Source organism: Nelumbo nucifera, chromosome 2, assembly GCF_055504915.1.
Source record: "Nelumbo nucifera cultivar China Antique chromosome 2, China Antique-T2T, whole genome shotgun sequence".
In the NCBI taxonomy this organism is placed as follows: domain Eukaryota; kingdom Viridiplantae; phylum Streptophyta; class Magnoliopsida; order Proteales; family Nelumbonaceae; genus Nelumbo; species Nelumbo nucifera.
This window is the reverse complement of record NC_142650.1, coordinates 112656358-112680547: the sequence shown is the minus strand read 5'-3', so window position 1 is coordinate 112680547 and position 24190 is coordinate 112656358. Positions and strand designations below refer to the sequence as shown.

The window sequence follows — 24190 nt, the reverse complement described above, 5'->3', positions numbered from 1 at the left end:
CTCACTCTCAGATCAAGAGTTATAGAAGAGAGAACATAGCATCATTGCGCTATTTTCTCTTTGCCGCCTCCTTCTTGTCGCCGCCGCCACACTGCCAGTTCGATCTCCTTTTCAAGTAGGAGCGATCAAGATCGGATCTTGATATCAGCCTTTGGAGAAAGGCTGATCTGAAGTTGTGATCACAGCCTCCAGCGAATTCTTGCGAAGGGTTCGGTTCGTTGGACAAACACTGCTGATTCTGCTCCAACATTCACTGTGTCATTTTCAGTGGGAGCAGTCTTTGGAGTCTTTCTTTGGTCGTGAACACCTTCGTTGGGAGATATTATTTCTCCATATCAGTTATATCCCTCTCCTGCTTTTGGTTTCAGATCTGGTTCGATTTAGGGTTCAAGATTGATCATTGAAAATGCAGATTTTCTAAAACAGGGAATGTGATTCCCAGATGAGGGGAGAGGAAATTTTTGAAATTTCGCCCAACCTACCTACAGGGTTCGGCCATCCAAATGATGGATCTCTCATTCCTTCAGTGGTATCAGAGCCATGGTTCAAGTCTTGAACCGAATTAAACCAGATCTGAACCTGCGCAAATGGGCAGAAGGTGTTCTACCCGATTTTCGCAGATTAGGGTTTTTTATGGGAAATTGTTTCCCAGATAAAGGGTGAATGATCTAAAATTAAATTTTATAAATCTGAATTTTATTTAGAACTGTTCTTTATAATTTTCTTGATTTATGGACTGTTCGTACAAGTGGAGATCAAAATCGTTTTCTGGCTCGTGACAATCTGCGATTTGCAGTTTCTTGATTTATTTATTACATTTGGTCTGTAAAATATATATTTTTTTATTTTTTAGACTAAATGTATAGGATTCGATCTGATGTAATATTAATAGAAAATTTTAGGATTTCTATTTTATTATTTTTGGATTGAAGATGGCGGCACAGGAAGGAGATTTTGCAGATGGGAAAATCGCTATCTACGATTTGCAAATTATGAAACTGCATACTGTGATCTAACCTCTGTTTTGCAGGATGGAATGTGCGAACAGCCCTCTTTGACTGATTCTTGTTTTTCTTTAATCAGTATTTAATTTCAGATCATTTTCTTGGATTAAATCTTTAATTAAAGATCAAACCCTAGACCCATTCGAACCAGATTGGTCCAAACTGGTTGGACCGAATCTAGGGTTCGATCAAGGCTGATGTCAGCCCTAATTTCCCACTGATGAGCCTAAGGATTGATGCTTAATTAAGAGTTTAATTCGGCCTAACCTGTAAGGCCCAATTTTAAATTGTTAAAACTACTAAAAGCTCACGATTGCAGACAAGCTATATGGGTCGAACTGCTTAACCCTAATTCAGTCCATATACCTAGATAATGTTAAGTGTTAATGTTATGGATTAAAATGGGCTTTAATTATGGGCTTTACAAATATTTAATTGATTGGATCAATTTATCCCCGCATGTGATGTATGGATGTGTGATGTGCAACGTTCATGGGCCATATGAACTTGGCCCCTGCAGATACGATAGTGGATCTTGCGCACATGGTGGCTGAAGGCACATCATTGCCATGGTGTCCCTAAAGATCATTGGATGATCTCCCTCAGTGGTGGGCCCCACACCTCCTGAAGAGGATCCGTGCGGAACCCTAGCCGATTAGGGCCCACCAAAATCTGGCTTTATGAAAGTCAGTGGGAGCCACTTTGTTTTGACCTAAACTGAATTAGGGCGTAATTCTTTTGTTCCCTCCAGCAATATGAATGCATGTGATAGGGAGATTCATACGATGAACTCTCTAAAGGCCTTCCATCATTAGCATGAAGATGGGTTCTTCAGTAATGAGGAAACACACCAGAAAATGGGCTATCCATTTGCTGTTGGATTTGTCCGAGTGTTTCTTAAGATGATTGGGGCGTCACAAACTGATGTGGGAGGGGCTTCACCGAAAAATGGGAACTCTCTCACGGTACCTTGGCATTCATGAATATGATGGGTGAGCACTCACTAGACAGAAAGGTTTAATCTAAAATGGATATGAACCTTGTCTGACAGAGGCCAAAGAGAAAGCTCATGTGATGAGTGGATATGATCCTTCACAAAAAGGTGGTGGGGTTTTGCAGCTGAAACAGTTGGCTCCATGCACCCTATGTGGTTTCCCACATTTCCAGAGACAAATCATTGTCTCCGTCACTGAGATAGGAGGGAAATCTCAGAAATGAACAAATGGGAATGGAACATAGATTAAAAGTCATATCTATGTAATGAACATGAATCAAATTAGGTTGTGGACTAATGTTTTCTCTTTTATCAGAAAATGACAAATAGATAATTTGCAAAGCTTCTTGACAACAACAAGCTTAAAGGACCAAACTATGCTGATGCTACCTTATATCAACAACTTGTTGGCAGTTTCATTTACCTTGCTGATTAGGCTAGATATTTCTTATGTTGATCAAGTGGTTAGCTAGTTTGTTTCTTCTCCCAAACAGCCACGCATGTCATTTTTCCTTCGGATCATTAGGTACATTTGAGGTACTTTATCTTATGGTTTTTTCTTCTCATCAACATCATCCCTAGACTTGGTAGCTTATGATGACGCAAATTTGCAAGGTTTCCTTGATACTAGGTGTATAGCAAGTTGGTGAATCTTCTCGGGTGATTCTCTTGTTTCATGGAAATGCAAGGAATTGTCAACAATTTCCAAGTCCTCTGCTAAAGCAAAGTATCGAGCTATGTGTTCTGTTTGTAGTGAAAATGTGTGGCTTCAAAATCTTCTAAGCAATCATCAAATTTAAACTTCCACTCTTATTCCTACCTATGCAGGTTAGGTTAGTGACATCAAAATCCTCTGACCCTATTTTTCACAATGCACCAAACACATAGAGGTTTATTGTCTTTACATTTGAGATTAGTACCTTGCTAGCAATATTACTCTTCCCCATGTCTCATTTGGACTTTAGCTAGCAGTCATCTCCACAATGGCCATGATACATCCTCTTCACAAATTCTTATTTGAAAAACTGATGCTTCTACCTCGGCATTGGTTTGAGGGGGCATGTAGAGATACTACAGGCTGATCCTATTGGGAGCACTATTTTATCTTGTATCACTTCTTGTGTATATATTTTATTTGTTTGTTTTAGAGGGGCAAAATTGCCCTTTCTCATTCTTGTATACTATTGATATATAATAGAATCTTTGGGCATGTGATTTGTTCTAGACACATCCATCCGAATTATTTGGCTAACTATGCACTTTGAGGATGACACCAAGAAACCAGCCTTGTTGTTGAGAGTGTAGAGACCTTCCACTATGCTTCCTCTACCAATCATCATCCTAGAAGTTAGATCCTAAAAAACACATAAACCAGGAATAAAAGGTTAAGTTGTAGTTTAAAGAGCTTGTGATACTATTAATGAAAAGTAGATTGATGGGAAGTTGAGGGACATGCAACACATTATTCAAGTTAAGTCTATGAGGAAGGAATATTGATCCTTGGCCTACAATGGAGGAGAATGATCCATTTGCAAGCCTTACTTTATCCCTTCTTGATAAAAGGCTATAAGACTAAAAAAGATTTGGCTTACTAATCATGTGGTTAGAGGTCCTTGAGTTAATGATCCAGGGGGAATTAGTGGTAGAGACATGGAAGGACACAACTGCATTACCTAATGTGGACACAAATGAAGTAGAAGGGGTATTGGTAATTGAACTCTCCATCTGGCACAAGGCCCTATCATATCTTCCTTGGTGTTAGAACCAGTGAAGTGCTCTCGAGCAGTACTAGTTGACACCCCAACAGACTTAGTATCTTGGGTTGCCACATTTGTTGCGAGGCAAGCCTCCAAGGGTGCCTTGTTGCCTAGGCGTCGCCTTGACAACTATGGCCCCCACTCAAATACTACCTCTCACAATAACAATTAAGGAACTAAACACCAAAAATTCTGCTTCTGAAATAAAGTTGAAATCCAATGGCAGCAACTAAACAATCCAAAAATAAAGAAAACCACTACTGAAATCCACTAGCAGCAATTAAACAGTCTAGGGAATAGTCCAGAAACCATTGGACTACACAGTACACACACCAACCAATAATAGCACATACTTGCGACAAAGAGAATCACACAACCCTGTACAACACCTATACGAAGGTGCAAATCCAAAGAACAAGTCTTCATAGCATTAGCCAAAGGAAAAAGAGCCTCCACAACATTGGCCCCCTCCTACTAGGGTTACCTTGGTGCTATGACCAAGGAAGAACCCATAAGAAACAACAATCGGTGGTTCTGACCAGCCCGATTAGGGCTTCTTGCCTACATTATCTAAGAAATTAGAAAACTGGGTGGAGTGAATGTGATTTAAAGGAGAAAAAAGATTCCTATCGCCCATAATTGTGCTCTAATACCATCTTTTATTTCTAGAAGAGAGAGTGTGTTAGACGGTTATCCCCTTAGCTCCAATCAGATTGATGTATCTTTTAACATTTATTGTAAATGAATAAAGTACATAATTGATTCATGTCATTGTGGTGTATTTTTGTGTAATACCCTTAAACTGGACACTTATGAGACTCGTGTTAGTTTAGAATCTTCACAACCGTTGGATAGATCTGGGGAGATTTATCTTGCCAAGGCTGATACTAATGTGCTGCCAAGTTGGTTGGGATGGCTTGTCTAAGCTACCAGGGTGAGACTTGAGGTACATGTAGTGTGGATTTTCTTGAAACCCTAAACTGGACCAAATTTCAGTATTGCCCTAGACCTTGGAGACAAATGGGCAAAACTGTAATGTTACACCTAACCCTTAGACTCGATTATGATATTGCACTAGGTATCGGATTAGGCTGTCTTTGATGTACCAATCAATGAGATCCTTAGAGGGGGTCAAAACCTGGGTATCTTGGGACAGTTCGAGAATTCACCCGAGTGAGTGATCATAATGATAGGATCAGCCCCTTTGTTGGACAAGGTGAATGATTGGGGAATGCACTCTTTGATGGAAACTTAAACTGTCAGTAGTTGATTTCAATCATTGAGATTTGTTTTGCAAAATATATTTATATAGAGATATACATATATATACATACATACATACATATATATATATGTATATATATATTATGGTTTCAAAATGTTTGCAAAAGGTTTTAATTCCTGGGATCCTTGTGCATAAAGAGTGCAGCACTGTTCCTTGCAGTCGAGGGAGAGGTCCTCTCTTGTCGGGCAGTATTTGATCATTATGGGTTGAGAGGTAAGTGTAAGACTATTGAGGGTAATACCTGATGCGATAATCTTGTATCTGCCCACAGTCCTTGGGTTTTCATAAGGTGGCTGGACCCAAGGACCATTTCATATAAATGTTGGGCCCATTAAGAGCCCATGGTGATGGACTCAGGGGTTTATTGTCTCCTACAGTGAATTCGGCCAGGCCTTGTATCAAAGACTGGGATGAACCCATGTGGCTGATGTGTAGATCATTGTTTGGGTTCCACACTATACAAAGAGAACCAACTGGGCAGTAGATTAAGGGGTAAGTGAGCACATAAGCTTAATGGGCCTAAAGCCCAATTCGAACTAGGCTTAAATTAGTTAATTAAAAGGAGGCAAGATCTGATTTATAATCTGATTAGGATTAGCTGAAAGGATAAGATAAGTCTTATCCATTTAAAAGTATAGATCCAATATTAGATTTGGATCAAGAAACTCTCTCCTAATTAGATTAGGAGGTTGATTCAAAGAAGACTATAAATAGGGGGCGAATTCCTCAGTTTTAACACACAGCAACCTGTAGACTTCTCTCCTATTCTTGCCATCCCTACCCGGTTCGATCTCCTCTTGTGGAATTGATCAAGAAAGGTTCTTGATATTGTTTCTTGACTAAATAAACAATTTTAAGTCATGGTCACCAGTCCCTGTTTGATTCTTGCTGAAGAATCTTGGTTCTTGCCGAAGAGCCATCCTGTTGATCCTATTTCATCACACATTGTGTCATATTCAATGGAAGCGGGTTTTGGTCTTATCCTTGGGTGTGAACACCTTCATTGGGAGTTACTGCTACTTTGTATCAGGTATATTCCTCTCCTCCCTTTTGGTTTTAGATCTGGTCCAGTTTTGGGTTCAAGACTAATCCTTGAAAATGCAGTTTTCTTAAATAGGAATGCGATTCCCAAATGGGAAGGAGAGAAATTTTTGAAATTTTGCCCAAACTTCCTACAAGGTTCGGCCATCCATATGATGGATCTCCCATCCCTTCAGAGAGGAGAGAGGGGAGGAGAGAAGAGAGAAGAAAAGAAAAGAGAGGAAGAGAAGTGTTTGAGAGTCAAAATAGGTTGGGCTGGTGGCACCTAGCTTCTTATTTATAATAACATGAAGTAAATAAAATAAAATAAAATTACAATCATGTCCCTAGCGGCACATCCTGATCATAAAATAATTAAACAAAGAAAAGAACATGCTGATAGCACCCTAGACTGACAACACTCTAATAGCAGAAATAAAATCTACTCCAACAACAAATTTCATTTCATAGAGACTTCGAAGTTGAGAAATAAATCGATACAGGCTTCTCCCCCTATTTCAGAATTGTCACTTCAGTTTTTAACTCATAGGTCCTTGCTACATCAAGAGGTTGAGAGTAAGTTTCCTTCATATTATCCTAGATGTCTTTAGTAGTCTTTGCCCGAAGATAGTTTCTATTGATATGAGGCTGTATTGAGTTGCAAAGCCAAGTCATAACTAGATAATTTTCTTAAACCCACTTGGCATAGGAAGGGTCTTGCTTGGCTAGCATCTTTGTGTCACCATTTACATACCCTGACTTACCCCTTCCTCCAATGGCCATCATTGCTGATTGAGCCAACACAAGATGGTTTGCTCCATCAAACTTAACGGTCGTAATCTAGAAAGGGTTGTTGTCTGTCACACCACCAGCCCTACAATTCCTTTTTCGATTGATTTAAACTCATTAACAACATTTTCCATACTAGACCAAACAAGATATTACACTTGATTATTTTCTGATAAAAAAAAGGATTTTTTAATGTGAAAATTTGAGAGAAAAAATGAATTGATTGTATTGTCTTGGAAGGAGCATATACACAACTTTATATAGAATTACAGAGCTAATTTACAGGGTGATAAAATAGGAAACTAACTTTTCCTAAAAAACTAATTTCTATATCAGTGGGATTCTCTAATTAATATCCCATGATTCTAGGATATCCCATGATTCTAGGAAATTAAGTTTCCTAAACTGATGGACCTAAAATTATGGAGAATCAATTAGAGAGTCAATCTTCTACTTTCCAACACTCCCCCTCAAGCTGGTGAATATGCATCTTTCATTCCCAGCTTGGAGATAAGTCCTTGGAATGCCACACTGCAAAGCCCTTTTGTCAGCACATCTGCCAGTTGACCATTCGTTGAGACGTATGGAGTGCAAATTAATCCGCTATCCAGCTTTTCCTTTATGAAATGCCTATCTATCTCAATGTGCTTTGTCCTGTCATGTTGGACGGGATTGTGAATAATGTTAATAGCTGACTTGTTGTCACAGAATAATCTCATTGGACCTTCCCATCTGATCTTTAGGTCTTCCAAAATTATCTTGAGCCATAGTAATTCACATACTCCCTGAGCCATTGCCTTGAATTCTGCCTCCGCACTTGATCTAGCTACCACATTCTGCTTCTTATTCCTCCATGTCACAAGATTTCCTCCAAGGAATGTACAGTAACCTGTAGTGGACCGCCTATCCATGGGAGAGCTTGCATAATCTGCATCGGTGTATGCCTCTAGGGTTAATCCAGTATTTCTTTTAAACAAGATTCCTTTGCCAGGATTAGCCTTTAGGTAATGTAGTATCCTATAGACCGCCTGTAGGTGAACCTCTTTCGAGTTGTGCATAAACTGGCTAGCCACGCTCACGGCATATGCTATGTCTGGCCTTGTGTGGGCAAGATATATAAGTTTTCCTACTAATCTTTGGTACATTTCCCTATTCACGGCTGGATCTTCATTTGCTTCTCCCAATTTGTGATTTGGCTCAATCGGTGTGGAAGATGGTTTGCATGCTAACTTTCCTGTCTCTCTTAAAAGATCTGTTACATATTTCTGTTGTGAGATAAAGATGCCTTCTCTAGAATGAGCTACTTCAATCTCCCAAGTTCTTTTATTTCGAATTCTTTGACTAGGCATCTTCTCAAGGCTTCCTTCTCCTTTTCATCATTTCCTGTCACAATTATGTCATCGACATATACCAGAAGAGCCGTGACTCCCCCTACATCCAAATGCTTTATAAAGAGTGTATGATCTCCCTGACTTTGTTTGTATCCGATGGCAAGCATAACTTTAGTAAATCTTCCAAACCACGCCCTAGGTGATTGCTTGAGACCATATAGTGCTTTTTTCAACCTGCAAACTTTATTTCCTTTTAGATTCCCTTTGAAGCCCGGAGGAATATCCATGTATATCTCCTCCTCTAAATTACCATGAAGAAAAGCATTCTTTACATCAAATTGCTCCAAGTACCAGTCGAAGTTAGCTGCTAGTAACAACAAAATTCTTACCGTATTCATCTTAGCCACTGGAGCGAATGTCTCCTGATAGTCAACACCATAGGTTTGTGTATATCCTTTTGCCACGAGTCTTGCCTTGTATCTTTCTAGAGAACCGTCTGACTTGTACTTTACTGTGAAAACCCACTTGCAACCCACGGGTTTCTTTCCTGGTGGTAGGTCAACAATTTCCCATGTTTGATTCTTATCTAGAGCCTGCATCTCTTCTCTCATAGCATCTTTCCATTTCTCATCAGATAATGCCTCAGATAAAGTATTAGGAATATGAATGGTGTTTAGACTAACTAGGAAACTCCTATGTGATGGTGAGAATTTTTTAAAGGACACAAAATTTGCTAAGGGATATAAGGGATGTTTAGTGCATTCTCTTGTGCCTTTCCTAAGGACAATAGGAAGATCTTGGTCAGATGCTAATTCAGAAGAAATTTCTGGAACTGTATTTACCTCATTCTCAGGATTAGGAGTTGAATCTTGAACCTGCACAAGATTAGGATCCTGGTTTCTTCTTCTTGAATATACCTGCAATCTCATAGAGTCACAAAGTTCATCATTCTTTGTCATGGGTCTGGTATGAATGGGTGAAGAAGTTGGTTTGGTTTGAGGTGGTTCGATAGGTGCAGATATGGATTGAACTGGTATAGATGCTGAGTTTGGGTGTTGAGAAACTGTAGGTAGACCAAGCAGGAACAATTCTCTGTCCTTATCTTCAATGAATGACAAAGACTCCCCCTGAAGATAAGGTTGAGTGAAATATGGTGTTTTTTCTTCAAAAGTGACATCAATAGAGACAAAGAATTTTTTAGTAGGTGGGTGGTAACACTTATAACCCTTTTGGGTGGACGAATAACCCACAAAAATACACTTGATGGCTCTTGGATCTAAATTCCCTCTATTATGGGTATGAACATGGACAAAAGCAGTGCATCCAAAGATTCTTGGGGTGAGATGATTTGTTGTACGTAGATCGGGATAAAATTGAGAAAGTGTTTCCATTGGTGTTTTAAATCCCAAAACCCTTGAAGGTAATCGATTTATAATGTATGCGGCTGTAAGCACAGCTTCCCCCCAATAGGTTTTTGGAACATGCTGGTGGAAAAGTAAGGCTCGGGTTGCAGCTAGTAGATGACCATTCTTCCTTTCTGCTACTCCATTTTGTTGCGGAGTATTAATGCAGGAGGATTCATGGATAATCCCTTCTTTTTGAAAATATGGGGATAAAGTTTGGTTGAAATAATCCCGTGCATTATCCGATCTAAATCTTTTGATTCTGACCCCAAACTGATTTTGGATCATGTTATGGAAATTTGGGAGTACACTACTTACATCTGATTTAGATTTAAGAAGAAAGATCCAAGAGACCCTAGTGCAATCATCAATAAAAGAGACGAACCATCGTGAGCCAGACACATTTGGAACTGTGGAGGGTCCCCATATATCACTATGGATCAAAAAGAATGGGACTGAACTTCTCTTGTTACTGATTGGAAAGGGCACACGCTTGTGTTTTGCAAATTCACACACATCACAACGAAAATATTCAACACTCAATCCTTTAAACAAGGAGGGAAACATAGTTTTCAGAATTCCAAAAGATGGATGTCCTAGTCTAAAGTGATGAAGCCAAATGGTGTCTTTGTTGGATGATGAAAGGAATGACAGAGATAACTTATCGTGGACAATATTTGATTTGCATAATTCTTCAAGATAGTAGAGTCCATTCTTCTCCTTAGCAAGTCCAATCCTCTTCCCCGAATCCTGGTCCTGAAATATACAGTAAGAAGGATAGAAAAGCACATTACAGTTCATGTCATGGGTGAGTTTTTGGATGGATATCAGGTTAGTGGACAATTTTGGAACATGAAGGACACTTTTTAGTGTAAGTGATGGATTAATATGGATATCCCCAAGGCCAGCTACGGTAGTAAGGGAACCGTCTGCAATGGCTATTTTTCGATTGCTTGGGCAGGGGGTGTAAGTGCTAAAATGTAGTGAGGAGTGAGTCATGTGATCTGTGGCTCCTGAGTCAATAACCCATAAATCCCTAATAGGTTCATCTGAGACATTTAGTTTGTGAGGAATAGAAAACTTACCTGAGATTGCAAGAGAGCCTGTACCACTAGGTTTCTCCAATGATCCCAGAAGCCCCTTTAACTTTTCGATCTCCTCCTTATTGAACTCGGTCTTGTCTGGAGGCTTTTCTTGGCTCGGCTGATTTGTGGTGAAGTTAGCTTGACTTCGACTCTTCTGTTGTCCTCCTCGGTAGCCCCATTCCCTATTCGATGGTTTACCATTCAGCTTCCAACACTTCTCTTTGGTGTGCCTTGGTTTCTTGCAATAGGTACACCAAAGAGACTCCTTGTTGTCCCGTGCAGAGGACAAATCTATCTTCATTCCTTCCAGTATTTTCGGTTGTTCCATCCTTGTAGTCATGGCTGAACCTTCTAGTACTTGGGGTTCAAGCATAACCCCCCTACGACTTTCTTCAGCACGAATCAGAGAAATAGTCTCATTTAGAGATGGTACCTCTTCTTTGCCGAGAATCTGGACCCTAACTTGATCAAATTCTGCGTTGAGTCCTGCAAGAAAGTCGTAAACGCGATCTTTTTCGATAAAACTCTTTAGGATTGCTGCATCCATTGCACATTTAGTCTCAATACACCGATAATGATCGAGTTCTTGCCACAGGTTCTGCAGTAAATTTGCATACTCGGTAATTGTCTTGCTGCCTTGTTTAGTTGCTCCAGTCTTGACTTTGATTTCGTACACTTGTGCTGCATCACATGCTTTTGAATATGTTTGTCGGACGGCATCCCAGATCTCTTTAGCCGTGGATAAAAACATACACGTGTCGCTGATTTCAGGGTTCATTAAATTCCATAACCATGACATGATCATGGAGTCAGCTTCGTCCCATGCATCAAATCTTGGATCTCCTTCCTTCGGTCCCGTCCCTAAGAGATGGCTAAGCTTTCCTTTTCCCTTTAAATATGTTCGAACAAACTGAGACCACTTCAAATAATTTTTCCCGTTCAACCTATATGCTGCCTGAATGTTTTGCAGGTCGCCAGATGCTTGATGTGAGGAAACTTCTTCCGATTGTGCAGTAGTATTTGATACGGTGGTTTCTGACATATTGGGTGGGCTTCAAGAAAGAGAGAAAAAAACAGACAATGAAGGTCTGAAAAACTTAGTAAGGATTGGCGATGAAGGCCTAAAGAATCTTTCAGCCAATGTAAAAAAAAGGTAACTGTAATACTCCACCAAACTGAAGAGTGGATCGAAACCACTCAATATCAAACCTGATCCAAATGAAACCAAAGGGATTCAGTAAATCTGCTCTGGGCAACACCAGATCTAAGATTTCAGACTGATCTGATGTCTCTACAAAGAGATTCAAGAAAAAAGGATGAATCCAATGGCGCAACAGTCCAGAAGAAGCAAAAATGTAGAGTTCAGATCTGTAGCCGATCTTGAAGAAGAATCAAGGACACTCAAGAACCTCCCAAATACTGTTTGAGAGTTCTTGAACGCAGCAGAGATGACCAAAGAGATACTATGTGTGGATTAGGTCGTAACCTGGCTCTGATACCATGTGAAAATTTGAGAGAAAAAATGAATTGATTGTATTGTCTTGGAAGGAGCATATACACAACTTTATATAGAATTACAAAGCTAATTTACAGGGTGATAAAATAGGAAACTAACTTTTCCTAAAAAACTAATTTCTATATCAGTGGGATTCTCCAATTAATATCCCATGATTCTAGGATATCCCATGATTCTAGGAAATTAAGTTTCTTAAACTGATGGACCTAAAATTATGGAGAATCAATTAGAGAGTCAATCTTCTACTTTCCAACATTTAATAGAGTTGTCAAGCTATAACCACTCATCTGCAACTCAAAACTGGTTGTTCCAATAAGGAGAAATCCCTAGAAATCAGAAGAGAACACAAGAAAGTTCAAGCCACAACTTCTAGAGACTTCTGTATGTCCTCCACTTTTAGTCGATCTCTAAACAAAACAAAAAAACTACCCATAAAATACTGAGTGCCACCTTCAACCTGAGGTTTGACCCCTAAACCTCAATTTAACAAGTATCTCTGATTCTTCCTGGTCACTGGGCAAAACAAAAATAACAAAAGTGCTATAGTAGTGCATTGAACTCCTCTAATCTCCAAGAATCAGGCAAAAGAGGCCTGAAATTCCAGCTGGCTGAGATAAGCATACATGAGACCTAAACCTAAACCTAAACATGCTTTGCTACCAACTTGAAAGATTGCTATAGCAGTCCTAGGTTTAGTACAAAATCTGTTCAAGAAAATAAAAAGAAAAAGAAGAACAGAGAAGGAGAAGAAGAAGAAGAGAAGGAGAAGAGAAGAAAGAATGAGAGAAAGAGAGAGCAGAATGATTGGTTCTGCTTCTCCTTTCATTGGCTTTTATATGACTTAATAAAAAGATGATACATTGTCAAAAATACCCTTGTCGACTGTAACAGAGAGAAAAACAAGAACAACATCCTGAAAGAATTAGAAATAAAGATGGGGAGCATATAGCTGCATATAAAAAACATATACAAACAATTAAGTATCCCTCACTACATCTCTACAAGGTTAATGTTTTTTAAGGAAATTTCCTTTGAATTTGGTGGTTGATAACTTAGTCTATGACATGAATGTTCTTCATTTGGGGATTGATCTGATCTAATAAATGGTGTGATGTTCTTAGGGAGTGGTGGTTATTATTTTTTTTCTCCTGGTATTTCTTGTCACCTATACTTTCTTCATTCTTTTTTTCTTTTTAATGAATTTACATTTTATTATCCAAAAAAAATAAAGTGTGCATGTTGCCCCAAGAAATGTGTCAAGGGTCAAGTAGAAGTTCAATTGAGACATGAGAAATCTTTTAGATAAATTATCCATTTGAAACAATCCAAGAGAAAAAGTTTTGAATTTATTTATTAGAAGTTCACAACAATCACGGGTGAATCCAAAAGGAAGACATTGCACCATGTATCAACCTAGAAGGAAGACCAATATTACCTTGGCTCGAGAAAACAACAATACCAGGCAGTATGTATGGGAAATCGCCACAAAATTTTCAGGCATATTCTGAGGAGAGAGAGCCTGTGCCCAGAGTGATGAAAGCAGGAGAGTAATCTGTCGAGTGCTCAACCTAAGGTAAATTGGGTCCTGATGTTTAGTAAACATGAGAGGGGTCATGTTAGATAGTGGTGAAGAAGAATTAAAAGTTTGAATTGGATTAAAAGGAATTAAGAAGCACTAGGATATACCACTTCCTTTTTTGGTTTGATCATGGGTTGCTCCTCTGGTGTTAAAGGGAAAGGGGAATCTTTAACACTATAAGCTCTACTATAAGAAGACCTCAATCTGCTAAATACTGAACTAGAATTAGTTTTTAATTTCCCATCATCGATTTCTTTATGGATATTCTCTTGATGGGAACTTTTCTCCTTCTTTAGCTTCTCAAAAAGAGCAGCTGAAGAAGAAAAGACAGATACAGTTCTCGATAGTGTCCTTCGGAGATCATTGGCCTTTAACGTGTGTGGAACAGCTGAGCATTGTTGGGGGCAAACAGAAGATGGAACAAGAACAACAGAAAAGATGCGATGAGCTGCTACACGTGTTTCTTGGTCTGGATGGACCATGGCTAAGAGAAGTTGATGGAATAATGCTTCAGGAAATGCCTACAGAATAAAAGGTGATTCAAATGTAAGTCCATCAATATAACTATAAAAATGTAATAAAACATTAAAATATTAGAGAAAAATAAGTTTCATGCCTTGTTTTTATATGATAAATTCGGTATAGATGCTGCTATTTGAGCAGCGCGATAAGCGGCGGATATTGTAGTTCTTGCTATAACAGTAATTGTTGATATATTTTCCAACATCACAGCTATCATGTCAATAACAGGTCCTGCATCTCCGACCTGTTTAACAATGGTAGATCAATTTACAACATTACAAATTGAGAAACATTCTGAAGTGCAAAAAAAGCATTTGTGTCATAAACAGTAATAGCTTGAGGTCTCTAAGACCCATGAAGTACTAAGGGTCAAGTTTGAATAAGTATCAATGAGACATTAAAAGGTTTACCTTATTTATTACTTGCACAAGACACTGGTCAACTACCTCTCGAAACTTTTGGTTCCATTTAATTATGTCAACTCCAAGGTCTGAGTCATTAAGTGAACAATGTATACTTTTCCGCAAATGCTTCATCAGGTCAGATGCTGCAGCAATTATTGCTACAGAAGCTTGAACCTTTGTGTGTTTAGAAAGAGAGGTGGCAACCTCAAGAATGTTTAACTGTATATCTGGCTGTTTAAGGACATTCTTGTGATCAAGATGCTTAATTAATATGGACAACAACAAGTGCGTGTTCTGCCCTGTAAATTGAACAGAATGATAAAAGAAGAATAAAGAACTAGGTCAACATAGTGGAAAAACAACAGAAAATTTATAAAATGAGTGTAAAGATATGACAGGAAGTGGTAATTTATAAGTGATAATAACAAAACATAATGAATACCAGAGTCTTCCATTAATGATTGCATGTTTGACAAAACAGAAAGAGCAACCCCATGTGTAGGAGACCAGAGATTTCCACTATCAAAATAACGAAATAGTGATTCCAAAACACGTCTAACAGTTGTTGCCTCTTTTGCTAACTTGGTCACATTATGCAAGCAAACTCTAGACCAGAACTGAGGGTTTTTGGCATTTTCCCTATTGAAGGGCAACGAATACATATGACCACACATGATTAGTATCATAAAAATATGTAAAATGCATTTATGTGATCTTGAGACATGAGGACTTACACAGTCACAATTAATTCGCCTTTGTCATTTACAATCTTACTCCAAGAAGGAACTCCTATCATGTCATCTGGAGAGGGAGATACATGGCCCTCAACTTCAAGATCTTCAATGTTTTTCTTAGGATCCCCATAATTATCCAATATTACTGATACAACCTATTGAAAGGACAAAAGACAAGTGTTTATGGATAATAGCAAGCAAAAGTTCTTTATATGAAGGAAGGGAAAATAAAAGAAAAGGAAGGTCATATATATATAAATTGGTCTGTCCATGTAAGCAGGCCTCTCCTTTCTCCTTTCAGTAAAGGTATTTATCTATTTTCTCCTTTTTAGTATTTTTCTATCTCTTTGTTTTTTTTTTTTTTTTTTTTTTACTTTTCATTTACTCTTTGAATCGTTTGATTTTCCCATGTCTGATGAGTCATGCAAATTAATGTTTTGTCTTCCAAAACAACACATGAAAGAGGGCGACTAGTTTCTTTAACGAGGTGTCTTCCGACAACATTAAAGAGGGAAGGCCACCATTGAAAACCTCCCATCTATATTAGACTTTCAAAAAATCTCCTACAATGTGCCTTTTCATTTAACTAAGAGTCTCAACATCTCAACATCCCATTGTGGTATGCAAGTTTTGTTTTCTAATGCCTATATCCCAGCTTTTGAGCACAGTTCAGAAATGTCTCTTGGAGGGGAATTTATCTTATAAAGCTATTTATCATGGCTAAAGGCTGATAGCAAAGAACAAATGGCATGAACGAAATGATAAAATAAAACTTCAAATTTTTATACAAGGTTTTGTGGAGTTGGGACTGGGTTTGTTGGAATATTTGCCATAATTTTTTCCGATTCCTTGATAGAAGACATCAATTGGTTTGGGATTCTTCCATGTTAGAGGAATCTACAAGCTGACGAAGAGGAGATCGGAAAGGCAATTATCACTCCTAAGTGAAACTACTCTACATTTGGAGCCGACTTGCCTATTTTGTAAGAATTTTATTTGTCTTTCATTTCAACATTTTTTTATTCTCTCCAGTTTAATTCTTTTTCATTGTTTGTTATTTTGTCATTTTGGTTACGTATTGGAGTCTCCATCATTTAAGTTGAAGGTGCTCATGAGATTCCTATGGATGATTTTGGGCCATTTAATTAATGTAGTATCCCTCATGTATATTCCTCCTTCGTATTTTCTCTTTTATTCTATTTTGTCTTGCTTTATTCCTAAGAAAAACGAAAGAATTAGATAGACTATGAAATAACAATCTTGGATTTGCAGGAATGGGCAGAGAGACAAAACACTGGGGGTCTCCTGAAATCAAAGAAGTAATGAAGTAATGGAGGGTAGGATAGTGGGAAGGGGACAAGGTGGAAGAATCTCAAGGAATGGCTGGGATTGAATGAGATGAAATACTATTGGACCACCTAGGGCTTTAGCCCTTCGGACCCTTCCAATATGGGTGAGAACCAACTTCAGGCGATAGAGTCCAGGATGTGGATCCAACTTTTGTAGGTTAGATTCTGGTAGAGTCCAGGATGAACTTGACGATAGCATAGTGGAGTGTCATAGGGCGGAATAAGATTCTGAGGTAAGGTCATCATTGATGAGATTGCTTATGGGAGCGGACGACATGGCTGGAGAGAGACATAAAGAAGTAGGAGCTGCGATGGATGGGATGTGCTGCGTGTGCATGGGGAAAAGGAAAGGTTTGGCATTCATCCCCTGTGGGAAAACGTTTTCAGGGTGTGTAAAAGTGTGTTGTAGAGAACTTTGGACCTAAAGAAATTATAAATATATTTTAATTAATATTTAAGGCTCAGTTTGAAAGGAGTACAAATACAAATATGTATGGTGCAAATGTATATAAAATAATATAAAATATAAGGATTTACACTCTACATATTTGTATTTGTATTCCATCCAAACTGAGCCTAAGTATTCTTTTTTTGTAGGATTTTATCAATGTACATTTTTATCCAATTCTGTAATTAAAGCTCAAGTGTCAATTCTTCATTTATTTTTGTTAAACTTTTTCTTCTGAATATTTTTTATCCAATTATTTCTAGAGTGAAAAAAGTATGGTGGGTAATTTATCTTTTATCCAATTAAAATGCTTTATCGTTTTGTTTTGTTTACAGTTTCTTCTTTTATTTGTATTGATTCAACAACTGACTTTGTGTTGCTGGCGTACTGAAACTGTTTGCATGACAAATTGTAATCGTTGTTGGTCATTTAACTTAGACCTATTTTCATCATCATTGATGTCTTAATGCCTCTTTAACAATTATCTTAAAAGGATTGGGTGAATGACGGTTCAGCCCAGCGTCAAAATTCATAGTCCCAATGTTGGAGTAGGTGCCAGCTCAGAATTGATGCCAATTCATGGGCAGGCATTGATGCATAGGGTGGGGGTAATTGACATTTTGAATTGTTGTAGGTGTACAGTGAAAATCGGAATTCTGCAGTGGGCCTATCGTACTTTGCCGAAAAGGATTTACTATTATAATTAATATATTATATAGTAAAATACGGTTTCATTAATAACTTTTTTTGTTCCATTTAAAATTAATAAAAATGGATAACCACTGGAGCAAAAATGGACATTGGGATGTATATCCGACCACAACAATCTGATCTAGATTTTGGAGCTGAAGTATCGAGTCAGGTTAGAATTCTTGAAAACAACCAAATCTAAAACCACTATTCAAGAAGTTGAAGAACTATTAAGGCTCAATTTGGAAAGAGTAAAAATGCAAATGTATACAGTGCAAATACATATAAAATAATACAAAATATAAGGTTTTGCACTCCACATATATGCATTTGTACTCCTTCCAAACTGACCCTAAAGTTTATCATGTTATTGACATTTTGTTTGGTTAGCATTCTCTTAATGACCTTTCTATCATAAAACATGAGCATTGATCCAACCCATTATTAATAATTGGGTGGACAGCTTTACCAATATGAAAATAAAAATATCCTTTACTTTTTGAAAAGCATATCAAATTCTTTAACCTGATAACCATGTACTAATTTATCAGTTTAAATTCTAGCAAAAGAATTATATGTTTAAATTGATAATAGTAGTAGTAGTAATAGTAGTAGTAAAATTATGAAATCCATTGGAACTCCATTTAAAAATTGTAAAAAATTGTATAAGTTACATGAGTGGTGTTTTGCCATTCCATTCTATTTAAAGCCTTATTGCTATTAAATTATTAGTGCTTAAACCATTTCTTACTACAACCCATGTTCTTTTTGGTCTACCCCTTACTCTTCTATCCCCTTCAATTATTATTAGTTATTCATAGTTGAATAAATAACAATAATCATTAATTAACATAACAAAATCTACTTAAGCTAATATCAGTACTAAGAACTCCTTTGGGAAGGCTATTACATTGGTTTATTAAGTTGCATTGATCGAGTTACTTAGGAGGAACTCCCTAAGAAAATTTTAATTTGTAAAAGAAATCATAGTTTTATAACTAATATGGGCAAATCTATCTATCCTAGGTCTAGACAAATATTATTATGCTTAGGGTATGGGTTGAGTTGGGATAGAAACCTTAAAAACTGTTAATACATTATCAAAATTTTGCTCAAGATATTTTACTTTTTTAGTTCATTGGTCTATATAGCGGGGGTAGCCCATCCCATATAGCTACTTTGGCAATAATAATAATAACTTTTATCTAAAAGTAGTTAAAACCAAAAAGTAATGCATGGGTTATACTCAGTTTGGTTCAATCCAATTACACATGTCACATTGTTCTTAGGGTGCAACTTGGGCAACTTGGGTCAGGTTGAGGGTCAACCCAAGCCCAACCTCAAGTCTTAAGCCTCGATGTTGTGCTTAGATTAATTTAATTATGACTACAACCTAATTTTATATATTTACTAATATATAAGTATTTTAAATATTTAAGTAATATTTATAACAAAATTATAACATTTAATCATTATTAAAATAAAATAAATAAAATAGAACACTAACAAATAATATGAAAAATAATTATTTTATTAAATAATTAGCAGTTTATTAAAATAATTAATATAATTAATCTAAATTACTAAATTATTAAATTATTTTTATAATAAAGTAGTAAAATAAAGATTAATTATTTTAAATAACATTGCATTTTTTATAATAATGAGTAGTTTCTGTTATTTTATTTTCCCTTGACAAATCCCGTGCATTGCACGGGTCCCCGCAACTAAGAAAGAAATAAAATTGTTGATGTAAATCACACACAATGTTTTAAAACATGGAGGCGTGATGCAAGGCGTTCCACTACCTAGAGGCATGAGGCGTAGTTCAGAACGTAAGAGGCATAAGTCTCCCAAACACAAGGAGGCGTAAGCCTCCTTAAGAGGAAGGGGATCAAGAGGAAGAAGGAAGAGGAAGGGGAGGAGGAAGAAGAGGAAGGGAGGATCATATTTTTTACTTATTTTTAATAAAAATCTTTTATATTAAGAAGAATAAAGATGCACAAAACTAGTTGAATAGGGGGGTTTGGGGGGCAAAGCCCCCCAGCTAAAGGGGCCAGGGGCAAACCACTTTCTTTCCCCTTATCTTTCCTTCCCTTCCCTTTCCTTTTTTTTTTCTTCTCTTTCTTTCTTTTTCTTTCCCTTTCCTTTATTTTCTTTTCCTTTCTTTTCCTTTCCTTTTTTTATTTTTTTTTAGTCTTTTTATATGAGGTGTGCATGATGTGCATGAGGCATACGCTTCTAGCACACCTCATGAAAAAGCGCATGAGGCATTTGCCTCTTGTACCTGAGGCATATGCCTCTTGCACCTGAGGTGTACGCCTCAGAGGTGTTAATGCCTCTGGCATACGTCTCAGGGTGTTTTGGGAGTGCCGCGCCTCCAGGCGTCTACCTCCCACACCTTTTAAAACATTGGTCACATATAAAAGTGAATAGTTTTAACATTATTCCCACAATCAGATACAATTGCACTTTGTTTTGAAAGGTTCTTGATATGTGATCTTAATTAAAACAAAAACAAGGATACATTCTTTAATGTAGAACAAAATCATAGAAGGTGAAGCTGATTTAACTAAAATTGATTGTATCCTAAATAAAGATTAATTTGATGACACTGCCAATTTAAAATGTCCAAAAATTTCCTAATATTTTTTTTGAAGATAAATAACATTAAATTAAAACAGAAAACAAAATACAAGAAAAGGTGATAAGCAATAACCCAGATATTAGGAAATTTACATGATTACTACTTTGAGCCAGCTTGATATTCATTTCAAACATGAAGTTAAATCTTAGTTTTTGTTTGTGTAATGGATTGTTTGGTTAATCTCTTAGAACTGTTTGCATTTTCTGAGTTTAAATTTTTCTCTTATGCATTCTATCATGTAGTTTTTAATCTTAAGGTTTACAGTAGGGTGCAATTTGGGTGGGCTTGGGTTGGGCTTTTGTCAAAATTTGAATGTGCACACTCAAAAGGCCTAAGCCCATGGCAGTCTAAAATGCTAACTTAGGCCAACCTGAGTAGAACCCCTAGTTTACAAGATCACGTTATTTTTTCTATAACCTTAGTTTCTTAGCTTTGGTTAATGATTTGGAACAACATAATAATTTAAAAAGGTGTACCCATGGTTGTCAAGGTGACGCCTAGGCGCCGGCGCCCTTTGAGGCGCCGGCGCCTAATCGCCAAGCAATTTTGTACTTTGTATTATAAAATACTTTTTTCTTCTTTATTTTTTGACATTATAATATAATTATAGAATAGACATTATTAAACTAAAATATCCATTTTGTGTGTTTATATACTAATTTCTTTTTATTATTTTCTTATTTGTTAGGGTTTAATCAACACAAACATTGATAAATGCTGTATTCAACCCTCAAAGACTTCAAAACCTGAAACAATAAGTAAGAAAAACTTAAAATTTTGTCTAATTAACACATTTTCTTCTTTTCCTATAACAAAAATAAGGGTTCAGCCCCTATATTTTTTAAATTTTCTTTTCTTTCTTCTTTTTCTTCTCATGAATATGTTGATTTTCTATAAACATGAACTCTGTACTTTTTTATGAAAATTATGAATAATTATTAAGGAAATATGGTTATGGTGCCTAGGGAACTACGCTAGGATCTATATTTTCTACATAAAAAAATTCATCGCCTAGGCACTCCCCTATCGTCTAGCCTCGCCTTGGCACCTTGAAAACTATGGGTGTGTCTATGCTTCTTTTATCATTTTATAAAATATCATTCCATATTTTTTCATATTTTACAATTCTTCCATCATGTCTATAATTTTTATAATATTTCCATACGATATTTTCAACCTTTTTGACATGTTTCCTATTTTCAGACGACCAACATTTCCACTGACACCAACATTTTAAACCTTAATATTCCCTAGGCCCTATTGAAAGTTCAAAACTTCCAAAATGTTTAATCATATAGATTTCCAAAGTCAATTAAGGGTGGCAAACTCCAATATATTATACATTCAACATTCAACTTGTTCAATGTGGAGGTGAAAGAAAATTGGGTAAATGTGGTGGACAATATTAAAAGGTTAGTAACATAGTTGTCAAGGCGACAAGGTGCCCTTTGAGGCTCGCCTCGCCTAATCACCAAGTAGTTTTCTACTTCCTACTATAAAATACTTTTTTATTCATTCTTTTTTGAGATTATAATTATAAAATAGACATTATTAAACTAAAATATCAATTTGTGTGTTTATATACTAATTTCTTTTTATTATTTTCTTATTTATTTGGGTTTAATCAACACAAACATTGCTAAATGCTGTATTGAACCCTCAAAGACTTAAAAACCTGAACTAATAAGTAAGCAAGAACTTAAAATTTTATCTAATCAAATCAGCACATTTTCCTCTTCCATATATTCTTCTTCTTCTTCTTCTTCTTCTTCTTCTTCTACTACTACTACTACCAATACTTTTTATTTTCTTCTTTTCCTATAAGAAAAAAATAAGGGTCCAGCCCCTATATGTTTTTAATTTTATTTTGCTTCTCTCTTTTCTTCTCATGAGTATGTTGATTTTCTATACTTTAATATGAAATATATACTTTTTTTTATGAAAATAATGAATAATTATTAAAGAAATATGGTTATGGTACCTAGGGAACTACCCTAGGATCTATATTTCATCGCTTAGGCAATGCCTAGGCGACTAGGTGACAAGGCACCTTGAAAACTAATGGTATATGCTACAGTTTGGCACCTTGAAAACTAATGGTTAGTAAGGAAAATTTTTCTTGGAAAAAATGCCAGTTTAAATGGAGAACTTTCTTCTTGGTCACTTTTAATATCAGTACATAATTCATTTTCCTTTTCCAAAGTAGTTAGCTGTATAAAAAAATGAAGTGGATATTTGATTTGAACACACTAATATGCTACAATGATCAAAATATTATTCTAGACAAAAGTATCTCATGGTGACCATCAATGGAAAATATTGTAGAAAGAATGGGGAAAGAGAGAATGAGAGAATAGGTTACAACATTCAGGAAATGCTTATACTGGCAGTTGGATGTTTTTTCTTGACACAGTCCAGAATTTGTTACCAGTCAAATAACAAAATATCAAATCTGGAGTTACATTTGTTGGTATATGCTACAGTTCTCTCTTTTTCTATATATTTTGGATTCATTTGAACATACTTTTTTTATTTTTCTATTCATAAAATGTTACCCATTTGATCTCAATACATTTAAGTTTTAAATCATGTGGGGAGGGGGTTAGCTTCAAAACCTAACAAGACAAAATCTGAAGAGATCAACTAGCAAACAAGAAATGAAAAGATAAACCATATGAAAAAGTGAACAGAAAGTAAAACAAATAAATTGATAAAAAATTTCTGAATTGATCTTACGTTATCAAATTCAGCAGATATATGGGAGTATTCACCCATGAACCAAACCTGGGCATCAAATGAAGAAGAAAGAAATATGAGTAGATGTACCAAATGACAAGACAGCCTCAATACATACAGTATATAGTGATGTAATAATGACATGTAAATGGAATAAAAGAAGATGCAAAATAATATCAAACCAATCCATAATGTTGGAGCATTCAAATTTTATTATGCCTGCCTGAAGCATATCTCTCATTGAGAATTTTATTAGGGACTTGTGTAATATCTACCTCGTTGGGTCTACTTCTTAATTTGGATATTTATAGAGTTAATATAAAACATCTCTCTCATTTAAGAGAGTAGAGATAGTTTTGTAGTTTGAAGCCCTAGTTCTCTCTTTTCTCTTCAAGTGATCATTCTTCTTCAAAAACAACCTAGTTCTAGGAAACCTTAGATATCTGAGAACTCTTTCTACAACTTCTAAGTGGGCAACTTTAGTAAAATGCATATACTGGTTGAGTACACTCACAACATAAGAAATATCTGGTCTTGTCATAGATAAGTACAAAAGTCTTCCAACAAGTCTCTGGTTTGCTTAACATCTTTCATAGAATCACTGCCATTCTCACTCAGTGTACGATTTAGGTAAATTGGAGTGTCAACAAGCTTTGACCCTAACTTCCCCATTTCTCCCAATAGATCCAGGATGTATTTCCTTTGAGAAATGAAGATTCCTTCTTGTGAACAAGCAACTTCAGTTCCAAGGAAATAACATAAGGGGCCCATATCCTTTACTTCAAACTGAGTCACCAAGAACTCTTTTAGTCTTTGAATCTCTGGGATCTAATCACCTGTAATCATTGTGTCATCATTCATCAACATATACTATCAATACTGCAATCCTTCCTTGCT

The 24190-nt window shown here is 36.5% G+C and overlaps 1 protein-coding gene across 5 annotated transcripts in view; it reads right to left on the bottom strand.

Moving 5' to 3' along the window:
• LOC104585894 (protein SEMI-ROLLED LEAF 2-like) overlaps nucleotides 1-24190 on the bottom strand; it is a 132022-nt gene that overhangs the window by 41621 nt on the left and 66211 nt on the right. For all 5 annotated transcript variants that reach the window (XR_016083023.1, XM_010242924.3, XM_088899195.1 and 2 more), the window contains 7 exons: nucleotides 23294-23341; nucleotides 15424-15578; nucleotides 15132-15328; nucleotides 14696-14988; nucleotides 14380-14529; nucleotides 13871-14284; nucleotides 13620-13769 (listed from right to left, as the gene is read on the bottom strand). Coding sequence is in view for 4 of the 5 variants with exons in the window: in XM_010242924.3 (XP_010241226.1) it covers nucleotides 13620-13769; nucleotides 13871-14284; nucleotides 14380-14529; nucleotides 14696-14988; nucleotides 15132-15328; nucleotides 15424-15578; nucleotides 23294-23341 (1407 nt within the window). In the remaining variant the exon portion in view is untranslated. The remainder of the gene's footprint in view (nucleotides 1-13619; nucleotides 13770-13870; nucleotides 14285-14379; nucleotides 14530-14695; nucleotides 14989-15131; nucleotides 15329-15423; nucleotides 15579-23293; nucleotides 23342-24190) is intronic.